The 23,757-nt window shown below is 42.5% G+C and overlaps 1 protein-coding gene across 2 annotated transcripts in view; it reads left to right on the top strand.

Annotated features, from left to right (window-relative positions):
* Positions 1–21,875, top strand: part of LOC117778812 (zinc finger protein GLIS1) — a 38,185-nt gene extending 16,310 nt beyond the window's left edge. The window contains exons 2-9 of one of the 2 annotated variants that reach the window (XM_034614633.1): positions 676–1,806; positions 5,580–5,741; positions 10,232–10,345; positions 12,432–12,546; positions 14,347–14,503; positions 19,409–19,545; positions 19,637–19,735; positions 20,870–21,875. In XM_034614633.1, the coding sequence (XP_034470524.1) occupies positions 901–1,806; positions 5,580–5,741; positions 10,232–10,345; positions 12,432–12,546; positions 14,347–14,503; positions 19,409–19,545; positions 19,637–19,735; positions 20,870–21,012 (1,833 nt within the window). In that variant the 5' untranslated portion in view covers positions 676–900 and the 3' untranslated portion in view covers positions 21,013–21,875. The remainder of the gene's footprint in view (positions 1–675; positions 1,807–5,579; positions 5,742–10,231; positions 10,346–12,431; positions 12,547–14,346; positions 14,504–19,408; positions 19,546–19,636; positions 19,736–20,869) is intronic. The other variant, XM_034614634.1, reaches the window with a different exon arrangement.
* Positions 21,876–23,757: the final 1,882 nt, after the last annotated feature.

The raw sequence follows: 23,757 nt of genomic DNA, 5'->3' as shown, positions 1-23,757 counted from the left end.
CTAAGTCACTTTACACACAAAGATTTTACACTAAAAACAAGGCTACATTCAAACCTAGTACTTTTATGGTGAACGTACAAACTGAAAACTGTTGCAAAAAGCCAATAAGCATATTCATTGTGTCATTGCATCATATTTACACTCACTGTTGTGTCAACTGGCCTTTTCTTCACTTCTTGTTCTCTGTCCTCCCTTATACAATATTTAAAAAGGCCCAATTCCCAATAGAGCTTTTCTTTATTTAGATGTTTTTCTATTTCTGGTGTCAAAACAGTGCATAAAGTTTGAAACAGAGACTGTTGTTGCTGTAATATCAGTTTTATTTAGAAGCAAAATGTTCACGAAGCAATAAAAGTCAGTGGCTGAATATCTTTCTTGTTTTGTTACACAGAGCAATGATCTTCTGCAGAAAGTTGTTAGATTTGTCGTTAAGGGCTTTTTTAAAGAGTTGATAAATTTAGCAATAACAGCAGCAAGTTGGCAACAATTAGTAATAATGATGAAGTAGCCTATGATAATAACGACTTAATAGAAACAACATCATTTCAAGAACAGTGACTGATGGGGGAACCTCCCAACACTCGACCTACGTCACAGAGTTGATGTGAGTGTTTTGTCTTTGTGCGTGTTGTCTTTGAAGGTGACTCATTGGGTTTTGGTTTGTGTCTCCCACAGAGCACGAGAGATGATGACTGACCACGCAGCACTTTGGAACAAATGACTGCAGATTACACACGGCGCCCGCAGCTGGAGATTCATCTGATTCGATTACAGTTAAGCAGTGAAAGATGCTGTGGACGGGTTTGACTCTAATGGATTCCTAAAGTCGCCCCGAGTCAATAAATAGCAACGATTTTACTGAGGGGATCTCTTGGTGGGAGTCAGAGCGCGGGGGCCAGGATGTGGCCCCCCGACCTCGGGCCTCCAGACGTCCAGCTGACTCTCCCTGGTTTTGGGAGCGTGTTCGAAGATGCCGAGGATCTGCAGGCGCCGCTGTCTTCGGGTGGCTTCTGTCAGTCGTCGATGCATTCGGGTGGTCTCTGCTGTCTGCCCAGGACGTCCCTGTCCCTGTCCTCCCTGGGACGGGACCTCAGCTCCTTGCTCAGCTGCAAGACGAATGGATCCCACATAGAAAAGTCTGTGGAGGACTTTGCCATCACAGCACACACAGACCCTAAAAACACCCAGAGGTTCGTTTGTTACCCTCAACCCTCCCTCCCTCTGTCCTACATGCTCACCGGCTGTGGCTCGTCTCCCACGTTCTGCTCCCCCTCGTCCTCCGTTTCCTCCACCTCCTCCTCCTCATCATTGTTTTTCGCCTCTTCCTCGCCTCTTTCTGATGCCAACAACAAAACGTCTCAGCAACAACGAAAAGTACAAGACGAGTATCTCTCCATCAAACAGGAGCCTGCAGACGATTTCTTGCCGTGTAAGAGGGAACCGTTTCAAATGAACAACCAGCAGGGGGAGCTGTTTCATGTTGGCCAGCCCATCGACTGCCACGATGGCGGTCAGGACAGCGCCCAGACACCGCTGCACTCCCCGAAGCTTAACGCACCCGTGGGAGGGAACCCTCCGGTGGACCAACAGGAGCAGCTGTGTCACTGGATCGACTGCAGCACCGCTCACAGCAGCCAGGAGGAGCTGGTGAGGCACATCGAGAAGGTTCACATCGACCAGCGTAAAGGGGAGGAGTTTGCGTGTTTCTGGGCCAGCTGTGTGCGGCGCCACAAACCCTTCAACGCTCGCTACAAGCTCCTCATCCACATGAGGGTTCATTCTGGAGAAAAACCCAATAAATGCATGGTGAGTGAATTGATGCTCGACCGTCTTTCTCGTTCTCTCTTATCGTGTCAGTTGTCCATTAAAACATCCGTAAAGTTTTTGCCTTCCTCTGCAAACAGACAGATTTTTAGGAAACACCTGTTGTATAGTCGTCTACATTATCGCCACCCGTTGGACTGGAGAGGAACACACTTGGTGTTCGGTTTCAGTTTTTTATATGTCTGCAGGAATCTTTTAGTTCCTTGAAAACGTCTGTGGGAATAAAAGTTCCTGTGTCGAAATTAGTCTCATCATGAAATGTCAGTGAACCGTAATTTATATTGACCCCTAGTGGTGGTCGTGTAATTCAGGTGTTTGCAGATGTTTTAGAAATTAAGAAAGGTCTGAAGGGCATGCACTGTTGGACGTTTTAGGAAGATCTGATCTGCCCACAGATGCAAAATGCAAGAAAGTAGCGATTCCTCTTAAATTCAAAGCCGACTCAGCAGAAATGGAGGAAGAGGTTTTCAGTCGCATTAAACCAAATTCATCCAAAGCATGAAGGAATCAAACCGCCGGGCTCAGCACCATTTTCATTAATTCAGTCAAAACACATCTCACCTTTCCAACTTTCTCGACTTCCCTCAGACCGAGCAGCCGGTGAGACGATCAAACGGTTTCCTCCGCTCACGACAGGTTTCCCTTACTCATGCATGGCGGCGGCGGCGGAGGAAGAAGTGTGGCAGCGGTGAATGAATGGAAGGTGTGTGTGTGTGCAGCGCTCAGACTCAAAGCATCAGCTGATCGTCCTGTGCACAAAGATAATCCAGACAACATCAGGTCTCACTGAGATGTTCCTGCAATAACTGTCCCAACTGCAGCTCAGCCTCAAACTTCTCATGGCTCATTAAATGCACTGCGGCTTGAATACGTCTGTCCCATGATGCCGTTCGGTTCGGTGCCAAATCGCTGTCGCTGAGAGCGAGTGACTCTGACTCCGCCGCTGTCGACCTGGAGCTATGATTAATAATTAATACACAAGTTTTCACTCATGCAGGAACACGCTTCCTCTTTAAGAGGATTTGTTCATTAAAAAATGACATAATCTGCAGCCAGCTTGTAAATATGTGTCCTGCTAATGGATTAATAGGATTAAATCCACACCAACACAAAGTAAATAGTCGTTAGTCACGGTTGAGCTGCGTGAATAACATCATGTCATTTTCATAAAGCACTGAGGCCAAAACATGTAAATTAAGTCATTCCTGGTGCTGCAATGGAAAATGAATATCTCACATGAATGTGGTCAGTGTCTGTTAATGAATTCGGCCGCATTTACCAGCTCGTAATGTCCAGTCTCACATGAGACAGGTGTGATCCAGCCTGTAAACACCAGTCCAGCCCTGCTAGAGTCATTACTTATAATTTATGGGGCTGGATTGACATTCTTATAGATTCATTTAAAGGATAAGCCCGGTGAAATTCAGTATTTTTCTCACTGTCGAAAAAGACCAAAACCAACAATTATCCGAGTAACAAGTGTTGTTGTTGTTGTGCAGCCAAAACTCGAGCCACAGAGCTCCACTGTGAAACTATTAAATACACATAAGTGAGACTGACTGAACACGGCCACTGCAGTTTATTTAGGATTAATACCACACACACTGTCGAGGCCGTTCTCAGGAAAACACATCACAGCATCCGTCGCTTGAGTCAGAACCTGACAGGGCCCTCTAGTGGCTGCAGGGAGTATGACGCTTGTCCACTGGCGAAGGAGGAAGAAGAAGAAGTCCGTACAGGGAGGAGGTCAATAAAACAACTGACGTTAATTTACCCCCAGGATCAGAAAAGGCCTCCATACGTCAGGGCAGGTACAAACAACATATTTAGACTTTTAATTTGAAAGGCTCCATCCTGCCTCCAAGTATCGTCACAAAAGCACCAACTCTGTATTCATCCACAGAAAGTAGTCCAAGACAAATGCACCGTTTACTGAGTAACATTTACTTGAAACCACAAAGTCCTAAAGAAAGTAATTCAATCTTAAAACAAATAAAACAATACATGTATTAAAGATTCTATTGTTTAAAGATGTATAACTTCAGCGGGGAGCACTGGGAACCACAGAAGAAACATGGACCACAACACGTTGATTATTTTGGTCTTTCCATGGGATTTCTCAATATATTGACAATATAGAAGCAGCTTTACGTGTAGTATGAAAGAAAAACATATAAAGTAACTACCATCATGGCAAAGACAAATGATCTCACAGATGTTGAGAAATAACAAACTAAACCTCAAATTCCAGGATCAACCATAGACCTGATCTTTAAATGTCAGACAGAGGGAAGATGAATGTAAAGTTTCCTTGTGTTTATTAGGATAAGTCTTCATTTTCTCATCATTTATAAAAGAAAAGGAAACATCATTCTTTTTTAATGCCGAGGGAACAAAGCACATAAACTGTAACCGGAGCTGAAATAGAGCTGCGCTCCGTTTTCTGCTCCGTCAAAGATTTTTTACGAATCTGTTTCTGTTTAGGAACCATCTGCAAAAACGCGAGGGTATTTCCTCATTTCGAGTTTTTCCTTTTAAAATAGCTTTTGAACAGCTGAAGCCTTGTGGTAGATTGCATGACTGGATTGTCTTTTTGTCAAATAAGTCCAACTGATGTGTTTGAGTCAAATTTGTCCTCACAGTTGACCTAAAGCCGAAAGTTTAAACATGTCAGTCGCTCGTCTGGTTTTGCTTTTAACGTTTTATTTGTTGTGTGGAGGAGATTTTAAAGATGTGGATTAATTATAAACACTCTGATGCAGTAATGTTTTTATGAAAATAAATGAGGTGACTGACCTGATTCATGTTTGCTTCCAGATTAGTTCAGTAATGGATGAAACAGACTTAGTTATTTTGGTTTCAAGTAAAGACCAGGGTCAAATTCAAAGACCACTAAAGTAATCGTTTCATTCCAATTGGCATTAACCCAACAATTTGCTTCATTTAATGTTAATTTCTATTTTTATTCGTAGAAGACACGGATAAAAATAAATAAAAGATCACATCCCATAACTAAGTTGGAACTTACCAGAGAGTGAAATTGAAAATGAAATACAAAAATCGTTCCTGTGATCGTCTGAATATTCTCTGGTTCCCCGTTAGTGCTGCAAGGGATTTAAAACAAGCCTCGGAAAACATTCCCTTTCAAACTCTGACCTGAACGTCAGATTTGAAAACGTAGTTAATTTGAAATGTCTGAGATTGAACGTGACAGGCAGGGTTTCTGTTAAGTTAAAAAGCGTTTATGGCCTTCAGTGCGTTCAGCCTCTGGGTCCAACTGTGTGTGTGTGTGTGTGTTGAGTTTATAATTCAGTAACCTAAAATGACTGCAAATTGTGACAAGTTTCCTCGTCTCAAGTTAATTCCTAGTGGTCTTCAGAGGGAAGATGAAACTTGGATCTATTCAATATAAGAAGGTCGTAGCCAAACAAAACAAAGCATCGTCTAAAGCCTGTTTACAAATTGAGTTCTGCTTATTTAACGGTGGACAAAGAAGTTTCTGCAGCAGGCGCATGAATCACATGGGTTTTCCTTTGCGGTGGAACATGCAATAAACCAATCGAAGTGCCATTGCTCTATTTCCCCTTAAAAAACAGGTGCACTTTTACCTTGGAAGCTGTGATGATGATGGATTTGTCAGCGAGTGGAGAGAGAGAACGCTTCCAACCCAAACTCCTGCAGATGGAACAAATCCTGTTGCTTGTAGAAATACGATTTTATACCGCCTCGTCTTTTTTTTATCTTTTCTTCTTCAGTTTGAAGGCTGTGCTAAGGCGTTCTCCCGTCTGGAGAACCTGAAAATCCACCTGAGGAGCCACACGGGAGAGAAACCGTACATCTGCCAGCATCCCGGCTGCCTCAAGGCCTTCAGCAACTCCAGTGATCGGGCCAAACACCAGCGGACACACCTGGATACGGTCAGTACAGCAGGACACCGTCCACACTGCACCGGCTGTAGAGACACTTCACACACAGCCTGTTATCATGGGACAGTTTTATTACTGAGCAGAGCATCTTAGGACACAGTGAAACTCCACTAAAATGATTGTTACATTTGACATGTCCGTCTTGTGGCTGCATGTAAAAGTGAAATGCAAAAGAACTCGATGTTTGATCTTATAACATTTCAACGCAACATTTAAAACTTTGAATTGAATGTTGTCAGCAGCACAAATAAAATGAGCAGCGTAATCCAACATCTAACAAACGTCCTCAGATGAAACCGAGGAGGAAGATTCATCGGGGGTTCAGAGAAACAGGGGCGAGCTTCTCTCTTCTCTCACCGATGGTTGTAAATTCAGGCTTCAACAGCAGATGAAGTTATGAAATCCAGCCCCTGCTGCAGCCTGAGAGAGAACAGAAGGCGTTTTCCTCCAAACCCAAACTTCTTCAGCTCACCACTGCTCCCTCTTGTGCACCAGGTTCACATATCCAACCAGGGTTGTGGCTGTGAAGGAATCACCCACAACCATCTGTGGAACGTGCTTTTATTCAAGTGTTGTGTTGAAGTTCAAGTCACTTCTACCTGAGAAATGAGATAGTTATTTTTCTCCACTATATTTATCTATCTGCTGTAGTTACTGGTACTTTGTGAGTTAATTAAACACATGATTATCTTAAAAAACAATCTGATGGATTGTTTTGAACCTGCACACGTAGTTAAATCAGCTCCATCGTGTCCTAGTAAAACATTTTAACTGTGCTCACGTGCTAATGCTTTAGTAAATGAATCCTTTGTAGTCATTGATCAAAGAAGATCGTTAAATTTATGTCTGAATAGAAGTAAAAGGAATATTCACTGAAAGAACGATCACTCTGACAGACACATGGAGAAATGTTAAATACACCGTGTCTGAAAATAGATGTACAACATAAAAAACCTCGCTCTCCTGTAGGTGTTAAACACGTAAAACTACACTTTATGGTCATGTGAAATATTTCTCCGTGATATAAAGTATTTGTCAGGTAATAAGAGGCATGTGCAGAACTCTTAACGTGCATGGAATCCTCTTTATTCAAAGTGACGCCGCTCCCCTCTTCCCCTGCGATTCACTGCCTGATATACGGCCCCAACATTCTTTAGGATTGTGAAACTGCATCACTGCTGTGAATTTATTCTATAAACCACAGTTATTTTTACTCCTGCTGACAAGCGATGAGGATTTAGCAGTAATCCAAAAAATCTGATCTCTCATTACACGGATGAGCTGGAGCTGTACGTTGCACTGCGGTGTTATTACAACAAGACGGGGAAGGCTGCAGTCTCCTTCTTGTGGTTTCACGCCGGCTAATAGCAGCCACGCAGTTGCGTCACAGACCGAGAATCAGACACGTTTGGCGCCATGATGGAGGAACGTCTGAATGTAAATAAATCCTGAATATATTCTAACAACCAGTCAGGGGAGGACTGGTGTCGATGGTGGTGTTGTGTTGCTGATGGTGTGAATAACAGAGATTTGTCAACCTCACGCAGACGTGTGTCTATAAAAGGTTTGAAGCTCACCTGACAGGAAAATGTGTTTTTAGAATTTAGAATCCATTAACACTCATGTTGCACCAGTTTCTGTGGGATGTGGTGTGTGCACAAGATCGAAACATCACTGCTTAGATAAAGAAAGGCTTTAATTCAGACTTGTGGCTTTATGTATTTTCATTTTTGCCTGATTCTGACTCACATGGACCTTTTTATATTCATGTCCTAATCTTACAAAACTGGAAAAACCCACTTTTCTTTGGCAATGCTCTAAATTTTGCCGAAGATAAGACGGACTCAGGCTCAGCACTTCGTTGAGAGTTAATCTGTTTAGACTCCGGGAGCAATGAGTTGGTCTCCCAGGGAATATTGTTCAGAAATAGTTTCGAAAGAACAAGATATTTCCCAATTTTCATCGCCAGCATGTAAAGTTGGGCACTGTTGAGGAAAAACTGGATGTGTTGCAAGATCTATGTCGGAGGAACAATGTGGCTGAAATGTGAAATGTTTAAATTAGAAAGTGGAGACACCGGTGGTGGAGGAAGCCCCACATCAACTTGTAGTAAAAGTAAGTAAGTAGTTGCTTTTAAATATACGTATTAGTATTAAAAGTAAGTAAAAGTACTTGCCATGTGCAGCCTATTCCCTAATTTAAGGGTTTACTACATTATTAACTTTACTGTACATTTTGTTTAACACAAGAATAATACAGAATCTGTCATGTTAATGCAGATGATGCAACTGAAAACACATCATCATGTTAGTTAATGGCTGCGTCTTGAATCCACTTCAGGTGTTGGATTAATGAATCATTTGCAATTCTCGTTATTGATTACTTTTAAAAATACAAAAACAATGTAACAGAGAGTACAGGTATTTGCTGAGTAAGTAAATGTACTTTGTTATACGTCCCCCCACTGGGAGACACAGTAGAAAACAATGCAACTAAGCAGGAAAGGAAAATAACTTTACTTTAGTATTGACACTATCTCTATATTAATCCTGCAACTGTTCAGTCATTTCTTGGTATTTTTCCATCTTACTAACATGGCTGAACATTGTGAGGTTCTCAAATGTTCCTCAAATTCACTTTCTTTCACAGGGATTTCTTTTTATGTATTTCTTGGGCACAAAATTGTTTTTGTCCCAGGTTTGGCAAACACACACACACACACACACACACACCGCGTGGAGTGGTGGCACTTGGCCGCTCTGCTCCTGTTTGCCAGATCTGGGCCACAAGTAAACCACAGCAATACCACATGTCAGCCAGAGGTGCCAGAGGTGGCCAGAGGTGGCCAGAATTAGTTTTGTGCCATTGGGCCACATTTGCTTGTTTACAACTGGGCCACTTGAGGCTCACGTCCACAGTGTTCGTCCAGAGGTGCAGCATCAGGGCCTGAAGTGGATCTGTGTGCTATCTGAGATAATCTCTCGTGTTGAACAACTTTTTAAATCTACCTACATACATTTCATTCTGGCCTATAGGTCCCGATTCACGTTGTTTTTGAAAGTCTTGGAATCTTGTCTTTGAATTGTGGAGCCAGCGGTTTAACGACGATTAGTTGTTTCCTGATCATTAGTCCTGCAACGTTCTGCAAAACATTATCCATATAAAACCTGCTGCATTGCTCTTATACCATTATTTTTTATTTGAGATGCTCGGATCTCGGTACGTTAAAACCTTCCGAGATCTCGGGTAAATACTGCGCATGTGTTTTCACGAAAACCTAATTCACTCCACCTGGGTGAAGGCTCAGTAATGAAATGGGGGGGGGGGGAAATCTGTGAGGAATTAGATTCATGGAAATGGCCTCGTTAACTCATCTAAACTCACAGCTTTGATAAAATTGTGAAATACAAGCAGCAGTAACAGAAAGCAGGTTTTTCTCTCACTGCATTTTAAGATTAATGGGTTTAAAATAATGCCTTTTTCTTTTGTGCACGGGATACATCCGACTGCCCACATGCGTTTCCAGGTAGAGATAAATGTGCACATCAAATACGATGCGGCCCCTGAATGTTTTCCTCATGAATGCTCTGATTTACTGCTGAACACTGAACCATTCCTCCTCTCTCTCCTTCCCTCTCTTGAAGCCCGCAGACGAAAGGTAAATATACTTGGTTCTAGCTCGAGGATCACGTTGCGTTAAACGTCCATCTTGTCTCTGTTGCTGCGTTTGTCTCACCAAATAGCCTCATTTGCAGTATTTCTCCTCCATGTGTCTGTCTTGTAAAACACAGGATTACTGCGTTTACAGTGTAACACCTGTAATGCATCTGAATGTAAATCACCCAAACTTGTTTTATTATTTGTAGTCACACTTATATTTTATGTTTGACCTCATCAAATGTGACCGTATCAACTTTCTTCATGGTGAAAGTTGTGTCACCTGATTTGCAAAGTCTGGCAATTGTATAAATGATTGTTGTAATAATAAAGAAGATGTTATGAAGCACATGTTTTGTAATGTTTGCTTAGTTTTAGTTTAGCGGGAGATGATTCAGCTTGTACCACTTAATAAACCTTAATCCTAAAACCTCTCTTTAAAAAAAAGAAGATTTATGTGTTTGGTATTTCTGGGGTTTATTTAGTTGCCTTGTGGCATTATTCATCTTGTCAAACTCGCTCTCCAGGGGTTAAAATTGAGCTTGTTGCAGAAAATGTTTCAGTGAAAGTCAGGTTTCGGTCTCAGTCCGTCAGTATTAAGGCTTAAATGAGGAATGTAATCACTGACTTGAGTACAGAAGCAGACGTGGCCGGTCAGTCGTGGTCTGTGCTGGTTGCACCTCACTGCTACCTGGAGCGCAGCTGCTTTGAATACTTGTTACAAACTTCACGGAGGATGAAGCTACTTACTTTCATTGTGTTTCCATTTCCCCTTGTGTCCGTCGTCTCTCACCTCTCCTTGTTGTGACTTCGTTCATCCACAGAAGCCGTACGCCTGTCAGATCCCAGGCTGCACCAAACGCTACACCGACCCCAGCTCGCTACGGAAACACGTCAAGGCTCACTCCAACAAAGGGCCTCAGGAGAGGGAGGTCAAGGTACGACAGCGGTTGTGTTTTTACATTTATATTAGCATAGAATGTGATTATTCCTGTGAACAGCAGCATTAGACACACATATAAAACCTGGACTTGTCTCTAAACCTGGATTTATATTAGATTAGATGTGGTAGAACAGCAGCGAGCAGCCGTCAGGTTTAGAAGAAGTGACCATAAATAAAATATTGTAGAAAATGTACTAGAAACATTTATTTTTAATCAAACTATTTTAATTTCAAGCATCTTAGGGGCGTTTTAAAGCTTTTATTGGACAGTGATACCATCAACTGTAAGTAAAGATGCACAACGTGTCCCCACTTCCACCCACTATCCAGAGATAAAGCCAAAATATTCCAGATTAAAACGCTGCCCTCTTGTGCCAATGACCTCATTTGGATCCAGAGTCTACTCAGTATAGTGGTCGGGAGGATGGTGCTGCGGTAACGAGGTTCCACCGAAACATGCGCTTCACCAATCAAGAGTCAGTCCTGGCTGTCAATCATGACATTGACTGTTTATTTATGTCCACGAAGGATTTATGAACTGTACTGCAGTCAGCCACCAGGGGGTAAATGGTGTGTCATAGAAGCGCTGTATGAAAGTCTGTGTGATCGGGTGAATGCGACTTGTACCGTGAAGCGTTCTGAGTGGTTGATAAGTCTGGAAAAGCTCAACACAAGTACGGTTCATTTACAATTCAGAGAATGAGAACAAATATATATGAGAGCTGGAGAAGTTTGTTAGATGTTACAGGTTAAGTTTGAGGATTTTGCTGAACAAACGGGATTTACACAGTCGTCAATGAGACAAAAATTGAAAGAAAAGAAGAAGTTTTGAAGAGATGGAGCAAGAATGAAGAAATTGAGAAATACATGAAGACTCTTAGAGATGGAAATGGAAAGTTTCCTCCTCCGTTGTATCTTGAAATCCCCAATGAGGCAAATGAGACGGTTTGTTTGAGCTCAAAAACGATATTGTCTTTCAAAAGGGGGGGTAACAGTGACCTATATTGTAGTGAAGGTATTTCTCAGAGGACAGTGTGGTTATGGGTAAGATGCTGTGACTCCCTGAACCACTGGATGGAGAGTGGTGGCAGCAGGAGGAGGAGGAGGAGGAGGAGGAGGAGGAGGAGGAGGAGGAGGAGGAAGAGGAGAAAGTTTTAAGCATGTTTGTGATTCAGTAGGATGAAATACAACAAAACAAAGTATTACACACACTCCCTGGAAGTCAGAATAGGGAGCCCATTGTTCAGCGCTATCTGGCCCTTGTTTGTTTTCTATGGACCGTGAGTGACACTGGGGCTTTGTGTGTACTCCCATGCCTTGTTTGGTTTAAGCAGAACCACGTGTGCCTGTGAGTTGTGACATGGCGAACACGCCCCGCGCTGCTGTGGGGCTCAGTAGGACTTTGAAATATCAAACATGCACTTCATAAACTCCTTAAGGTTATACATTTCTTGGAGCCGATGTGTCACAGCTATTGAAGTTTGTATCGGCATAAACACTGGTTTGAATAAACATTTTTGGCTGATTATTCATAACTCTTTTTGTGGTTCTTGGGTGTCCTTCACAAGCTTCTTCTGAATCCTGGAGCTGTCGATAAATTGTTTTGGAAAGTCCTCAGGGATCCTCTGTTAACGCCGGATAATAAAGTAAATTGTCTTGGTTAGAACATTTTGGAATAAGATTGCCTAACAAGATTTTTGGATTTTGTACTTCAAGAAGCTGGAACGCAAGACAAAACAAGAACCAGGCATCTGGTGTAAGCATCATCTCTTTTTTTTTTTTTTTGTTGTTGAAAAATGAACAGTAGAAAGCTGCCTGCGGAAAACTCCCTGTGTTTTCAATTGATCTACTGTATGTAATCAAAAGAGAAGAGAGTGCTTTAAAAATTTAAGCTCATAGATGTTTGGCCAACAGAAAAAAAAGCCCAAAACAATTGAAAGGCAGTTAAGCTGCGGATTTAACTTAATTATTTTCATCCCTACACGCAGGCAACCAAACGCACATGTTCACCGACATGAAACTGGAGACTTAATGTACCGAGCACCTTTCTCATGAACATCTGTATTCTGTCCCTTTGACAGGTTCACACGATGCTGGAATCGGACATTTTGAGTGACTGCCTGGCGCGGCAGCATCTCCACGGCTCCTCCCACCAAGGGAACGGCTCCGCTCTGCCGGGGTTAGATGACTTCACAGGTACGCACACGATGAAACAGTAGCAGAAACAATGGAAACCTTTCCTCCGACGCCTCTCTGGAAACGAGAGACGCAAATGAAAGGTGTAATTGGTTGAACACCTGGGCCGTGAAGTCTCTTTCGTTCTCTCCCATGGCCTCACTTGCTCCTTTTCCTCCCACCTCCCCCCTCTTCCATTCCTTCGATGATACCTCATCATGCCAGTGTTTACCTTGTCCAATTACCGGGCACTGACTGCGGGCAGGTTGGCCCTCTCCCCGCTTGTCCTTCAGCTTCTCCAGAGCGCTTTCCCAGCCAAGCTCTTTTACTTTCCCCCGTTTCAATGGCTGAACCGGGATCAAGAAGCTGTCAGGTACATTGAGGCTCAGTTGGCAGAGCGGAGCAGAGAGTGTCCAACAGAGCTGTCCATGTGTATTACTTCAGGCTGCTCACAGTTTTACCCAGAAGACGGGAACAGCCTCAAACGACGCACTCACTCTGTTTATCCAGAGTGAAACAAGTGTGTCAGTGTTTCATTTTGAAAGGGTCCCGAGAGGAATTTGTCCTTATCAGAAACAGCCAAACGTTAGAGCCCGACACGGTGTGCGTGTACGTACCTGCGAGCGCACGTGAGAGGACGTGTGTTGGATGTATGCTGACTCGTCCTTTCATCGTCAGCTGCCCTTAAACTCAAAGTCAAAGCCAAGTGTTGAAATCCCGGCTGAAGGGTTTATGTGTTAAAACCAAATAAATACACCACTTAAAAACTACGACTTTCAGTATCAAGCCCTCCCCGTGGAGTTAAAGGTGATTCTGAGAAGTTTAGCTCGCTCCTTCTCAAAGGGGAGAAACTGTGGTAAACGAGGTTTGACCTGTTCGCTTACATCACATGTCTGTGGTGACTAGTTTTAATTAAAGAATTTGTCCAGAAGCTTCTTAAACCCCCTCTCTGTGTTATTTATTTCAAATTGTATTTATTAATATGGTCTCAAATACTTGAAAAAAGCTAAAGGCTATAGCCTCTGTTATTTCCGACCATGTTAAGCAGGTTAGCCATTAGCTTAGATGAAAACCTTTTGTTTGTTTCAATGTTGAAAGGATTGGTTTCTCAGAAATACAATTCATATGTTATATATGTTAATATGTTATATTTGAGGTTATTTATATAGATTTTATGATTCACATGTAATTTTTATCATTTAATGACCTTTGCCATTTTTTTTAACATTTTAACTTCTTTATCTTCTGACAAAGACTAAATGATTAATTCATTTCTTTAAGTTAATTAAAAACAATTGGCAAACACAATAAATCGAGAATGAAGGTAAAAGGTTATGTGTACTTGCTGGATTGTTGGTTACGAACAACAAAGCCTGTGTCTAAAATCAACCCTGTATTAATTTACCTCAGACTATACAGAAGCCACTCAGCAGTTGATATCAGTAAATTTACATTTATACACTTAAATATCATCTTCATTTTAAAACTTTTCCAAAAGTTTCCAACAGACATTTTTCAGTATGATAATAACTAAAGATCCAAATACTCAATCTTCTTCCTCCACAGTACAAGTACCTTAAAAATGTACTTAAGTACAGTACTTTTTTCCACAGCTTGTATAAAGCCATATTTGAGTATATTTGTATTTGAGCGTTTTGAACAAACTGTGTATTAAGACAAATTTGAATGTGCAGCAGTTAAATTGTAAGTTTCTAACAACCTGCAACCTGTGATCTTTCCATATCTCCCTTTGAACTCTGCATGTGTCGATACATTTGTTTTCAGTGAACTGATCCTTTAACGTCTGTGTCTGTGTCTCAGGTGTTTACTCAAACAGCAGCAGCGCCCACACCCGGGGGAATCCAGAGTTCCTCCCTCCGTCCGCAGACACCTGCTCCAGGTACCAAGGCCTGGAGGGGAACTTCGACGCCAACAGCCCGATATCGTCTCTAACAAGCCCAGGAAGCATGAGGGAGGGGTGAGTGCCTTCTGCATCCACACAGTCGGTTCTTTATCTATTCACAGTAAACACTGGAGCTCCCTCAGTTACACACATTGGCTCCTGGAAACTGTCGGGGTCCGTGCTCACGGGCCGTAGCTTTAACAGGAGAGAGAGATTTACTCGTTGACTTTTCCAGGGTTTTCCAAAGTCGTCATTAAGAGAAATCACTTTTAAAATCATGAGATACAGCTGGTGAAGAGAAATATACATAAAAAAATATCTACTCATATTGTGTTCTCTCACTGTCCTGCCTTTTCAGATTATATGGCTTTTTATTTCTTGGAAAGCAGAGTAGTTTAATGATATTTAATGATGTACCCAGAGGCAAACCCGCTTACCCTCAGTGGTGTCTGGCAGGATTCGGACTTATCTGCCGCTGGACCTTCTGCTGCCAACCCAATACAATGGAGCTGAATGGGAGTTTGTTTGCATTTGGCAGTTTTCATTCAGAGCTATTTTCTACCAAAGATAAAAATAGATGACACCGACCACAGGTTTCTGCTCCTCTTGGCACGAGTTTGTACATTTTCAGGTATTCAACCCAAAATCTGTTGCCTCCTAATCCTCTATTTATTAAATGTACTAATTTGTCGATGCGCTGGCCTGTGTTGAAGCATTTATGTCCCGTGTGCTTGATGTCAAAACCCCCAAAATCGTGTTTCGACCTCAAGTACGTGGACACCATAAAAAGCCCGTTTGGTTGGGACTCTGCAGATCTCACAGTCACTTCTCCTCTTGTCTGGAAATCACATGCCCTGAAACAGGGGGAGAGAGATGTGAGCTTATGCATTCTTGAATAAACCAGGGACATTATCACCAGAGATGGAGTTATGGCTTTGTGGTTGCACTGATTGGGTAGTTGGAGGCCATAGAACTTATGTGTCCTGTAAACTGAGACAAATCCTGTCTGCCAAGTACAAAAGTAGAAGTGAGACTAAAAAGATTCAGCTGAAAGCCTCCAGGGCAGCAGTTTGTGGACGATATGGCCCCAAATCATTGGTCATTGAAGGTCTGCCTGCAAACTAACTTTTATAGTCTCCACAGTAACAACAAAGGCAGCGTGTCCAATAAAAGAGTGTTGATAAGGGCCAAGATAACATTTTTGTGGCTGAATAAATGATATAAAGTCTTCACATATAATGCACATATTTTCTGGTGTAATCTTCCAAGTGGGTTTCGGGTTCTTGGCAGAGGCGATGAGATGAGGTTTTCTTTTTCTCCCAGAACAAATTCAAACCGTTTAAAGGATGAACCTGAAGGCTCATTATTGACCTTAGAAAATGGATCATTGACAAAGAAATGTAGCACAATGTCCACGTAGAGTAAAAAATAAAGATTTATGTAAGCTTTGTAAGAATTATTTAAACATTGACGTATAATCTTCTGGAAGTGTACAGAACAGTCGACTGCGTTTTGTCGTCTCCATCCACTGATGAGATGTGACTGAAAGATCGGGAAGTTTTCCAGTTACTGAACCTTGTTCTGAAACTTTTTTGTGAACCTACATATTGTACATTTAATGAAATATAATGAGCTCAAAAAGAGCCTTGAATCCTCGAATGGTATTTTGTTGTTTGGTTTGAATCAGATTTTAAAATGTATGAATCTTGAAAATGCTTCTAGATTATGATAAAACATTAAAAGCAATAAGTTATGTCAATTTAAAATCCTACAAGTTAAAGAAATTGCAAATGTTTAGCCTGAATTTGTCCAATATGTCAACATGTTTTATTGCTTAGAAGAGTTATTGACATTTGCTTTTTCTCTCTCTCTCTCTGATGCTCTCCCCAAGAGCTGATGTCATGTCCATAGTAAAACTGTAAAATATTGTTATTCCATAAAACCTCAAATACAGTAGATAGCCTTGAAAGTACTTAACATTAAGAAAACTTTATACATGCTGTATATAAATACCACCTGCAGCAGGATTACACCTGGATGTCTTGACTTGAGAGGATCTTGTTAAGGCCTTAAACTAACTTCATAAAAGTTTTTAGGAGGAAAAGAAAAGGAAAAGTCTTTTAATACACATTTCATATAATTCAAGTTGCCTTTCTTTCTCTCCTCCGTGAGCCTCCGTGAAACTCCTCACAATCTGCCCACTGTCTCTTTATAGCGGCTGAGGGATGTCATAGGATCCCGCCGGTGCCCACAGTACACGTCGACCTGCCAAAGCCAATACCAGACAAGCACTTGTTTTTCCCCCAAATGACTTAGCGAGACGTTAAACACGTGAAAGTAAATTATCTTTGCTCCGCAGCGTAGACACGGAGCTCTGACCTCATAGGCAGGCGCCTGTTTACTCTGGCCGAGACGAGGCGTGTTGACTTCTTTTAATTGCTTAATACTGGAGGGAATCGGAGGCCCCGCGCCGAGCCTTGTCCGTCAGCGAGTGTTTGTGATGGGCACTGTTTGTGTTCTGCGGCGGCGAGGCGAAGAACTGGATCAGCTTTTTGAGTGACACGTTCATCAGATACAGACCCACTAACCGGGATGACGCTCACAGAAACGCTATTATACAATTTAGAGGAAGCAGAGGTTTCTTTGCAGAAGCTCAGAGCGACACCGGATCCAAAATCCAGGATTAACTGAGAGGTTTGACTTGTCCACACTTAACTGCAGCTCTGAGTTTACCACGTTCTCTAAGTTAGATCCCAGTAAATCTCTGACTGATGCCACATACATTCAGCTTGATCCTCCGTGATCCACTCAAATCCATGTCACAGTCAGCAGCTGCTCCTCTGCCAAAACTGGAACCAGATCAGTTTTTGGGTGCACAACCTGGCACCTTTGGTTAAACCTCCTGTTATCCAGCACAAGTTCGCTGCCATTAAAAAGCAGCCATGGATTAAAAGCAGGGTTGAAAACGCTATAAAGTGCATATAAACACACGATCTTAAATTCCCCACGCAGGATTCCTCTCATTCCTGATGCAAGGAGGGCAGCTGGCTGTGGTTAGTCAGAGGGGGGGGGGGGGGGGGGGGGGGGGAAGTGAGTGATGCGGGGGTTTAACTGGTAAAACGTGATCAGAGAAACCGTTTCCTGAGGTCGTGCTAACAGCCGGCGCTCCAGGCGTGCAGGCCTCACTGCTGAGCTCATGCTGGTCTGAGAGGATTTGGGCACACGGGGGCCACGGAGCGACAGATCGACCCGGCAGGGCCACGCACCGCACGACTCAGACATCTCAGCTATGTTGTTGCAACGTCGCAAGAATGCAAGCCGTGGAGCAGCCGGTTGTTTATAGTTAAGGTCAGCGCTGCTGGTTCAGGGGGCCGCTGAGGGGAATCCAGAGCGGCGGCGAATTCTTGGGGCTCGCCGTCATCGCGGCACATTCATTCCAACAGTCGTACTATATCAAAGCCCATTTGTTTACATAATCCTACACAAAGCCTGGGTTTTATTACCTTGGGAAGCCACAGACATCTGTAACTTATATCAGTTTGGGTTTTCGAAAAGTCCTCCTGATTAATTTTGGCTTTTAATGTGTATCTCCCATGTAAGACTGTTAAATTAAACGTAATGGCATTTGACATGGGAAATGGGTAATAAAGAGACCAGGGGATGACAAATGATAGATATGTAAAGAAATCTCCAATCGTTTTCCTTTTTTTTATGACTGGTCGGATGCATGTATAGAAGGCGTCGGAGCCAGCAGCCATCAGTATCTCTGACAAGGCCTGGCTTGTTTATGAAGCCCTCTGAAACCATTCCAGCAGAAACCAAGGCCATTTGGCCCTCGGGGGACCAATAGGCTGCAGTAGATCATCCAGGAGGGGTCTCAGGCCCAATGAAACGAGAGCGAGCGCTTTGAAGGAGGAGGAGGGGGCTCGAATACCATCACGGGGGGGTTTCAGCTGCATATCTCCTCGGAGAGAGATTCGACCGCCTCTCTTTCTTCTCGTCGAACTTGGCTCCACTGACTCACTGGTTTCCATGTTGAGTCAGAGTGTTTGTGCACAGTCAGCACATTCTTGCAGCGTAGCGATGGATACAGCTCCGCACAAAGACCGCCTCCATCACCCCCCCCCCCCCCCCGAGGTGGAAACACTTACTTATATAAACTGTGCTGTTTGGACACGATTTTAATTATTTACACTGTTGTGTTTGACAACAGCTGCTGCCACAATTACAGCTGATGTTTGTCTACTTTATGCTGCTGAGAAATATTTGGTCTGTGTTTGATTTGATCAGAGATTTGGGTTAAAGGTTAAACTGGAATCTCGGCTGACATTCCCCTCATGAAACCACATTTCAATCAACTTGATCCAGACCAAGTTGCTCACACTCATGAATATCAGACCCTTTAATCTGCCTGATTTTTTTAAATCAAGATCCAGGAATTCTTCTCTGAAAAAGCAACAAACATGTTGAAAAACAAACTTCTCACAATGTTAAAGTAAGAAAGAAAAACATTCCTGCCTCCACCTCATGATCCAGATCCGCTCCAAACTTTATTGGGATCTTTCCTGACTTATAACACATTCTTCCACCAAATTCCGTGGTAAACGGTCCTGTAGTTTTTGCGTAATCGTGCAAACGAAGCAACGAACGCAGATGATTTGTCGCACAATGTGTATTTGTATTTGTATTTAATGTAAAATGTATATATGACTTCAATTTGAATGACTCTTGGTTTGTAAATCTTTTGGCGAAGTTAATGAAGACCAAAAAAAACAACACACTATTGTATTACTCAATGTGACACAAACAGTTTAACAGAAGATGAGCTCAGGCCAAATGGCAGAAAGTACAAAGCAAAGGAACTATTATAAAAATGCAGCTGCGCTCGGTCAGTCACGTATCCGTCCTCGAGGAAGCCTCATTAACTTGCTTCACTCACGTAATGTTGAGTAATTCAGATTCCTGCGATTTTGTGGCCAACAGGAACCGGCCGACACCGTTGTTCATGGCCGCTGACGTCAGCCCAGCGAGCTCCTCATCGGACAGAGCGGACGTGCGGCTGCAGGGTTACCAGAAGCCCTACAGCCACCAGCAGCAAGTGATGTCCCAGCAGCAAGGTACCGTGCTCCAGTCGATGAGATCAATACGACCGGGGTTATGATGTCGCTCTTCTCATTCTGCGTCGTTTTCCTCCCGTGGTTCTCCTAGGTTGTCTGTACGAAGGGGGAAAGGTGGTTCAACCAGTCAACGATGGAGGATTTGAACACAACGGTTACTTCACGAACTCCTCCACCTGTCACTCCACAGGTAAAACTACATCAGCTAGAAAGAGCACACACCTCCACCAAGGCCGATCAATATTTTTCACACACTCAGATATCAGTTCCATAAATGTGCCGGATGTGTTTGTCAAGATGCTTGAATTATTCCCTGGGAAATAAGTGAAAATGTCAAAAGAAACAACCTTAAAGGTTCAGTGTGTGGAATTTAGTGACATCTAGTGGTGAAGTTGCATGTTGCAGCTGAACACATGTACAAACGGACAGAGGTGAAAACATCTGCACCAACCACTCTGTCATCATCATGATAATCCAGCTGCACAGGGGTGAGAAAGTGGATTCAAACTTCCGTCTTCAGCTCTTTGTTCGTTCATCACACAACTAATTTGGTTCGGTTTCCAAGTGCAGAGCTGCAAACGTCTTCCAGAAGATGTGATATCCTCGTATTCAAACAACATTTCAGTCAGACGCCCGAATGTTTACTGCAGCAACAGACCACACAGTTCGGGTGTCCAGGCTCCGACGTCATCACTTCCCCAGATATTATGACACGATGGGAGTGATGAGCAAATATCTTTAACCCTCTGGGCTCCATCGAGAGGAAATCATCTTCTTTGCTTTGATGTTTTCAGAGCAGCAAAGAAGAGGTGATTTTTTAATAGCGTAGCATTAACCAGAGAAGGTTAAAACCTCAGTATTATATATATATATATATATTACATATTTCATGCTGGAAAGTCCCACAAGTAAAACAATGATGTGAACCATGTGCGAGACTCAACAAGATGTTTAAAGGAAGTAATTGTTGTTTATTCCGAGACTTATTCATGTGTGTTCTGTTTCACTTATGACTGTCAAACCAGATAATATAATACTTCATTCTCTACATGTATTTGTTTTTCAAAGCCAGGCCATAAACCAGAGGTAATCATCACATGGTTCGTAGTATACAGCTGCTAGAATACATTATGTGAGTTGTTTTAATGCACTGGTCCCAGATCGGTGCTCGGTATCAGCTGATAGGCAAAGTCTAGGTATAGGATTTGGGATCAGGAAGATGAAAATGAAATGGGAACATCACTAAAACAAGTTAACTTAACTGCAGACTGACTCTCTGAGCTGCTGTGAGAATAACAGCGTTTTTCTGCTTTGCTCCTCTCAGGGTTCGACTTGTTGCAGGAGCTGCAGGGCCAGGCGGGCGGCGGTTACTCCATGTCCCCCTGCCCGGACGACAGCTTCCTGTTCCAGGCGGGAGGCGTCGACCGCTGCCTCAATCAGATCTACTCCATCTACCTGGACTCGTGATGGCAGCCGGTAGCTTTTTTTGTTTTCCCGAGCACGGGATGCAGCGAGAACGATGCGTGACGGACAATCGCATCCACCACACGCTGCAGAGACTGACAGAAGCTTTAATGGTACAAACACAAACTGTCTGAGCTGCAGAGCTGAGTGGAAAACATCGGAAATCTGGTCAAATTATGGTGTAAATAGCTGTGACTTTTTTATTCAGAGATGACCACAGCATTTGTGATCTGGATAGAATGAGCTTCGTTTATCAGTTTGATCTTGTGGAAGCCGGGCAGCTGGTTCTGAGCAGTGAGGTCGATTCTGCCTCATCAGCAGCTTTGACACCAGGGAAATGGTAAAATCATATTTGAAATGAGCAGAGAGAACTCATATAATTCAGTGGCTCCAAAACCTGAAGTCAGCAAATACGTCTGTTAAAGGTTCACACATAACATAGTTGAACATCCTGCTCACAAATCCTACCCAGTTTTTAGACATTTCTCTATTTTTCCCTATTTAGGTCATTAGAGCAAGTTAAAATAAAGAGAATAACACCTTTGGCTCAATGGCTCACAACCATAGACTGAATATAAAGATAAACGACTTCCTCCCACTGTCTAGAAATGAAGGCAGAAGATTACGGAGACGATATTCTGCAATATCAAATTAAAAGTCTGTCCCTTTGACACGTGCTTGGTGTTTACCCTGTTTTTATAGCATCAATAGCTAATTAAAAACAAACTTAAAAACAAACATGAATACTTGAACAAACATAAGTGTGATAAGAACTAACGGAGACGCCAGAAACCAACTTTGGCCTATTTGGACTCTTTTCGTTTGGCCCATGTCCCGTCCACTAACACGGAGGAGGCCGGGTCTATGACCTATACTGGGAGAAGCCGTCGTGTCGTCCATCTTTATATCTTAAGTCTACGCTCCCGACTCACAGACGCACTGAGTACAAGGTGTGACGAGTGGCTGAAGGAAGCGTCATCTTTAATGTCACGTTCCTAAAAAAGGTTGAGAACCGTTATGTTGCAGTCAAAGACTTTAAGGGGATAGTTCGACATTTTGGGGGAAATATATTAATTTGCTGTTTACTAAAATTCAATAATACGTATTTATATAGATCAGTTTTTCCAAAGCACTTAACAGGACGTTATTCAGCCATAGGAGCAGTTTGGGGTTGAATATTTTCCCATTGGAATGCAGACAGGGATCGAACCACTGACCCTCTGGTAGGTGGACGACCCTTTTTACCTCCTGAGCCACAGCCTGATTAGAGGGAAAACATCTTCTCCGCGCCAATCAAAAGTCAATTAAATGATCCAACCAGCTACTATAAATCGTAATAATTGCTGCATCATATGTAAAAACAATTCTTCTTAAATGTGGAAGTGGAAAAAACGAACAACTTATTATTTTCCAGGTGGATTAGCTGGTGTGTTTATTCTGGTATTTCCCAAAACGTCAATCTGTTCGAGTGTGAGCTTGAAGTGACATTTCCCTGAGAAGCAGCTGCTCAGGAGGAAACTGGGGATCGAACAGGAAACTGTAGCAGTGCTGCCCCCAAGTGTCTGAATGTTCACGCTGCATAAACCTTACACACAGAGGGTCAGTGTGGGAACACAAATCAGCACTAAAGTATTTATGTCCCTCTCTCAGCAGCTCCTCTGTCCCGAGACGTGACAACAAGTACGTTAAAACATGTGTAACCTATAACAGCAATCGTGCCAGAAACATAATCAGTTCTTATATATTTCCTGTTGTCGCTTCAGTGTCTTTACTTGTGTTGTTGTTGTACAGTTTCGCTCAGTGTCATATTCATGGAAGGGGGAGGGGGGGGGGGGGGGGGGGGGGGTGTGCGTTGTTTACAGTTCTCTGCACTCTTTGTGTTTTTTGTCTCGTCAGACAACGACCGACCAGAAAATGTTTACACTGATTTTGTAGCAAGTCAGAGATTTTGTATTATTGTCGTTGAACAGTGTGTAGACTGTATAAAGAAAAGTCTGTCTTTTATATCAATAAAACTTGTTTGTACATTTTGTTTTTTGTTGGTAGGTTGTCCGTTTAGTTTTACTTTTAACGCTTATTCTGATAATTGATCAAAGTCCCATTTATTTAATTGATTCTTAATTAAGCAGTTAATTTTCGCACAATGACAGAAAACTGTAGTTTTCAAGACGACATCTTCAGATTTTAACAGGATCTCAAAAAGAAAGATATTTAAATATCCCTTTAAAATCTGTTATGAACAATAAAAACTAAAGAAAAGTGGCTAAATCCTCACATTGAAGATCTGCTGCTGGAGAATATGAAATTTTTGCATTGCACGTGATTGAAATTTAATCATCAACATATTTTATCTGACAATTGATGAAGTGATGATTTGATGATTTCAATCGTTCAATAGTTTTTGAGCCCATTGATTGCACGTTGGTTAATACTGCCACCTAGTGGCCATATGTTTAAGTCAAGTCAACAACCAGAGTTTAACAAAGTCTCCATGATGATTGAATTGTTCGTGGAGCAAACTTTTAGACACGTCTTCTTATATTTGTATCGTGAATACAACTTGAAAATATGAACATTTATTTGTTCATAGTATGAAGCTCGAGGCTGCACCGTAAGACCCAGTTGTTTCAGCCACAAGGGGGCGCTCTGTCATCACACGGCTGCATCAACCTTGCATTGAGCTCAGACGAGATCAACTCTGACAACAGCTGGTAAACTCACTTTAACTGGGACTGGACCAACACACGT

Source organism: Hippoglossus hippoglossus, chromosome 17, assembly GCF_009819705.1.
Source record: "Hippoglossus hippoglossus isolate fHipHip1 chromosome 17, fHipHip1.pri, whole genome shotgun sequence".
Taxonomy (NCBI): Eukaryota; Metazoa; Chordata; class Actinopteri; order Pleuronectiformes; family Pleuronectidae; genus Hippoglossus; species Hippoglossus hippoglossus.
Note: the sequence above shows the minus strand (reverse complement) of the source record. Positions and strands in the feature narration are given on the sequence as shown.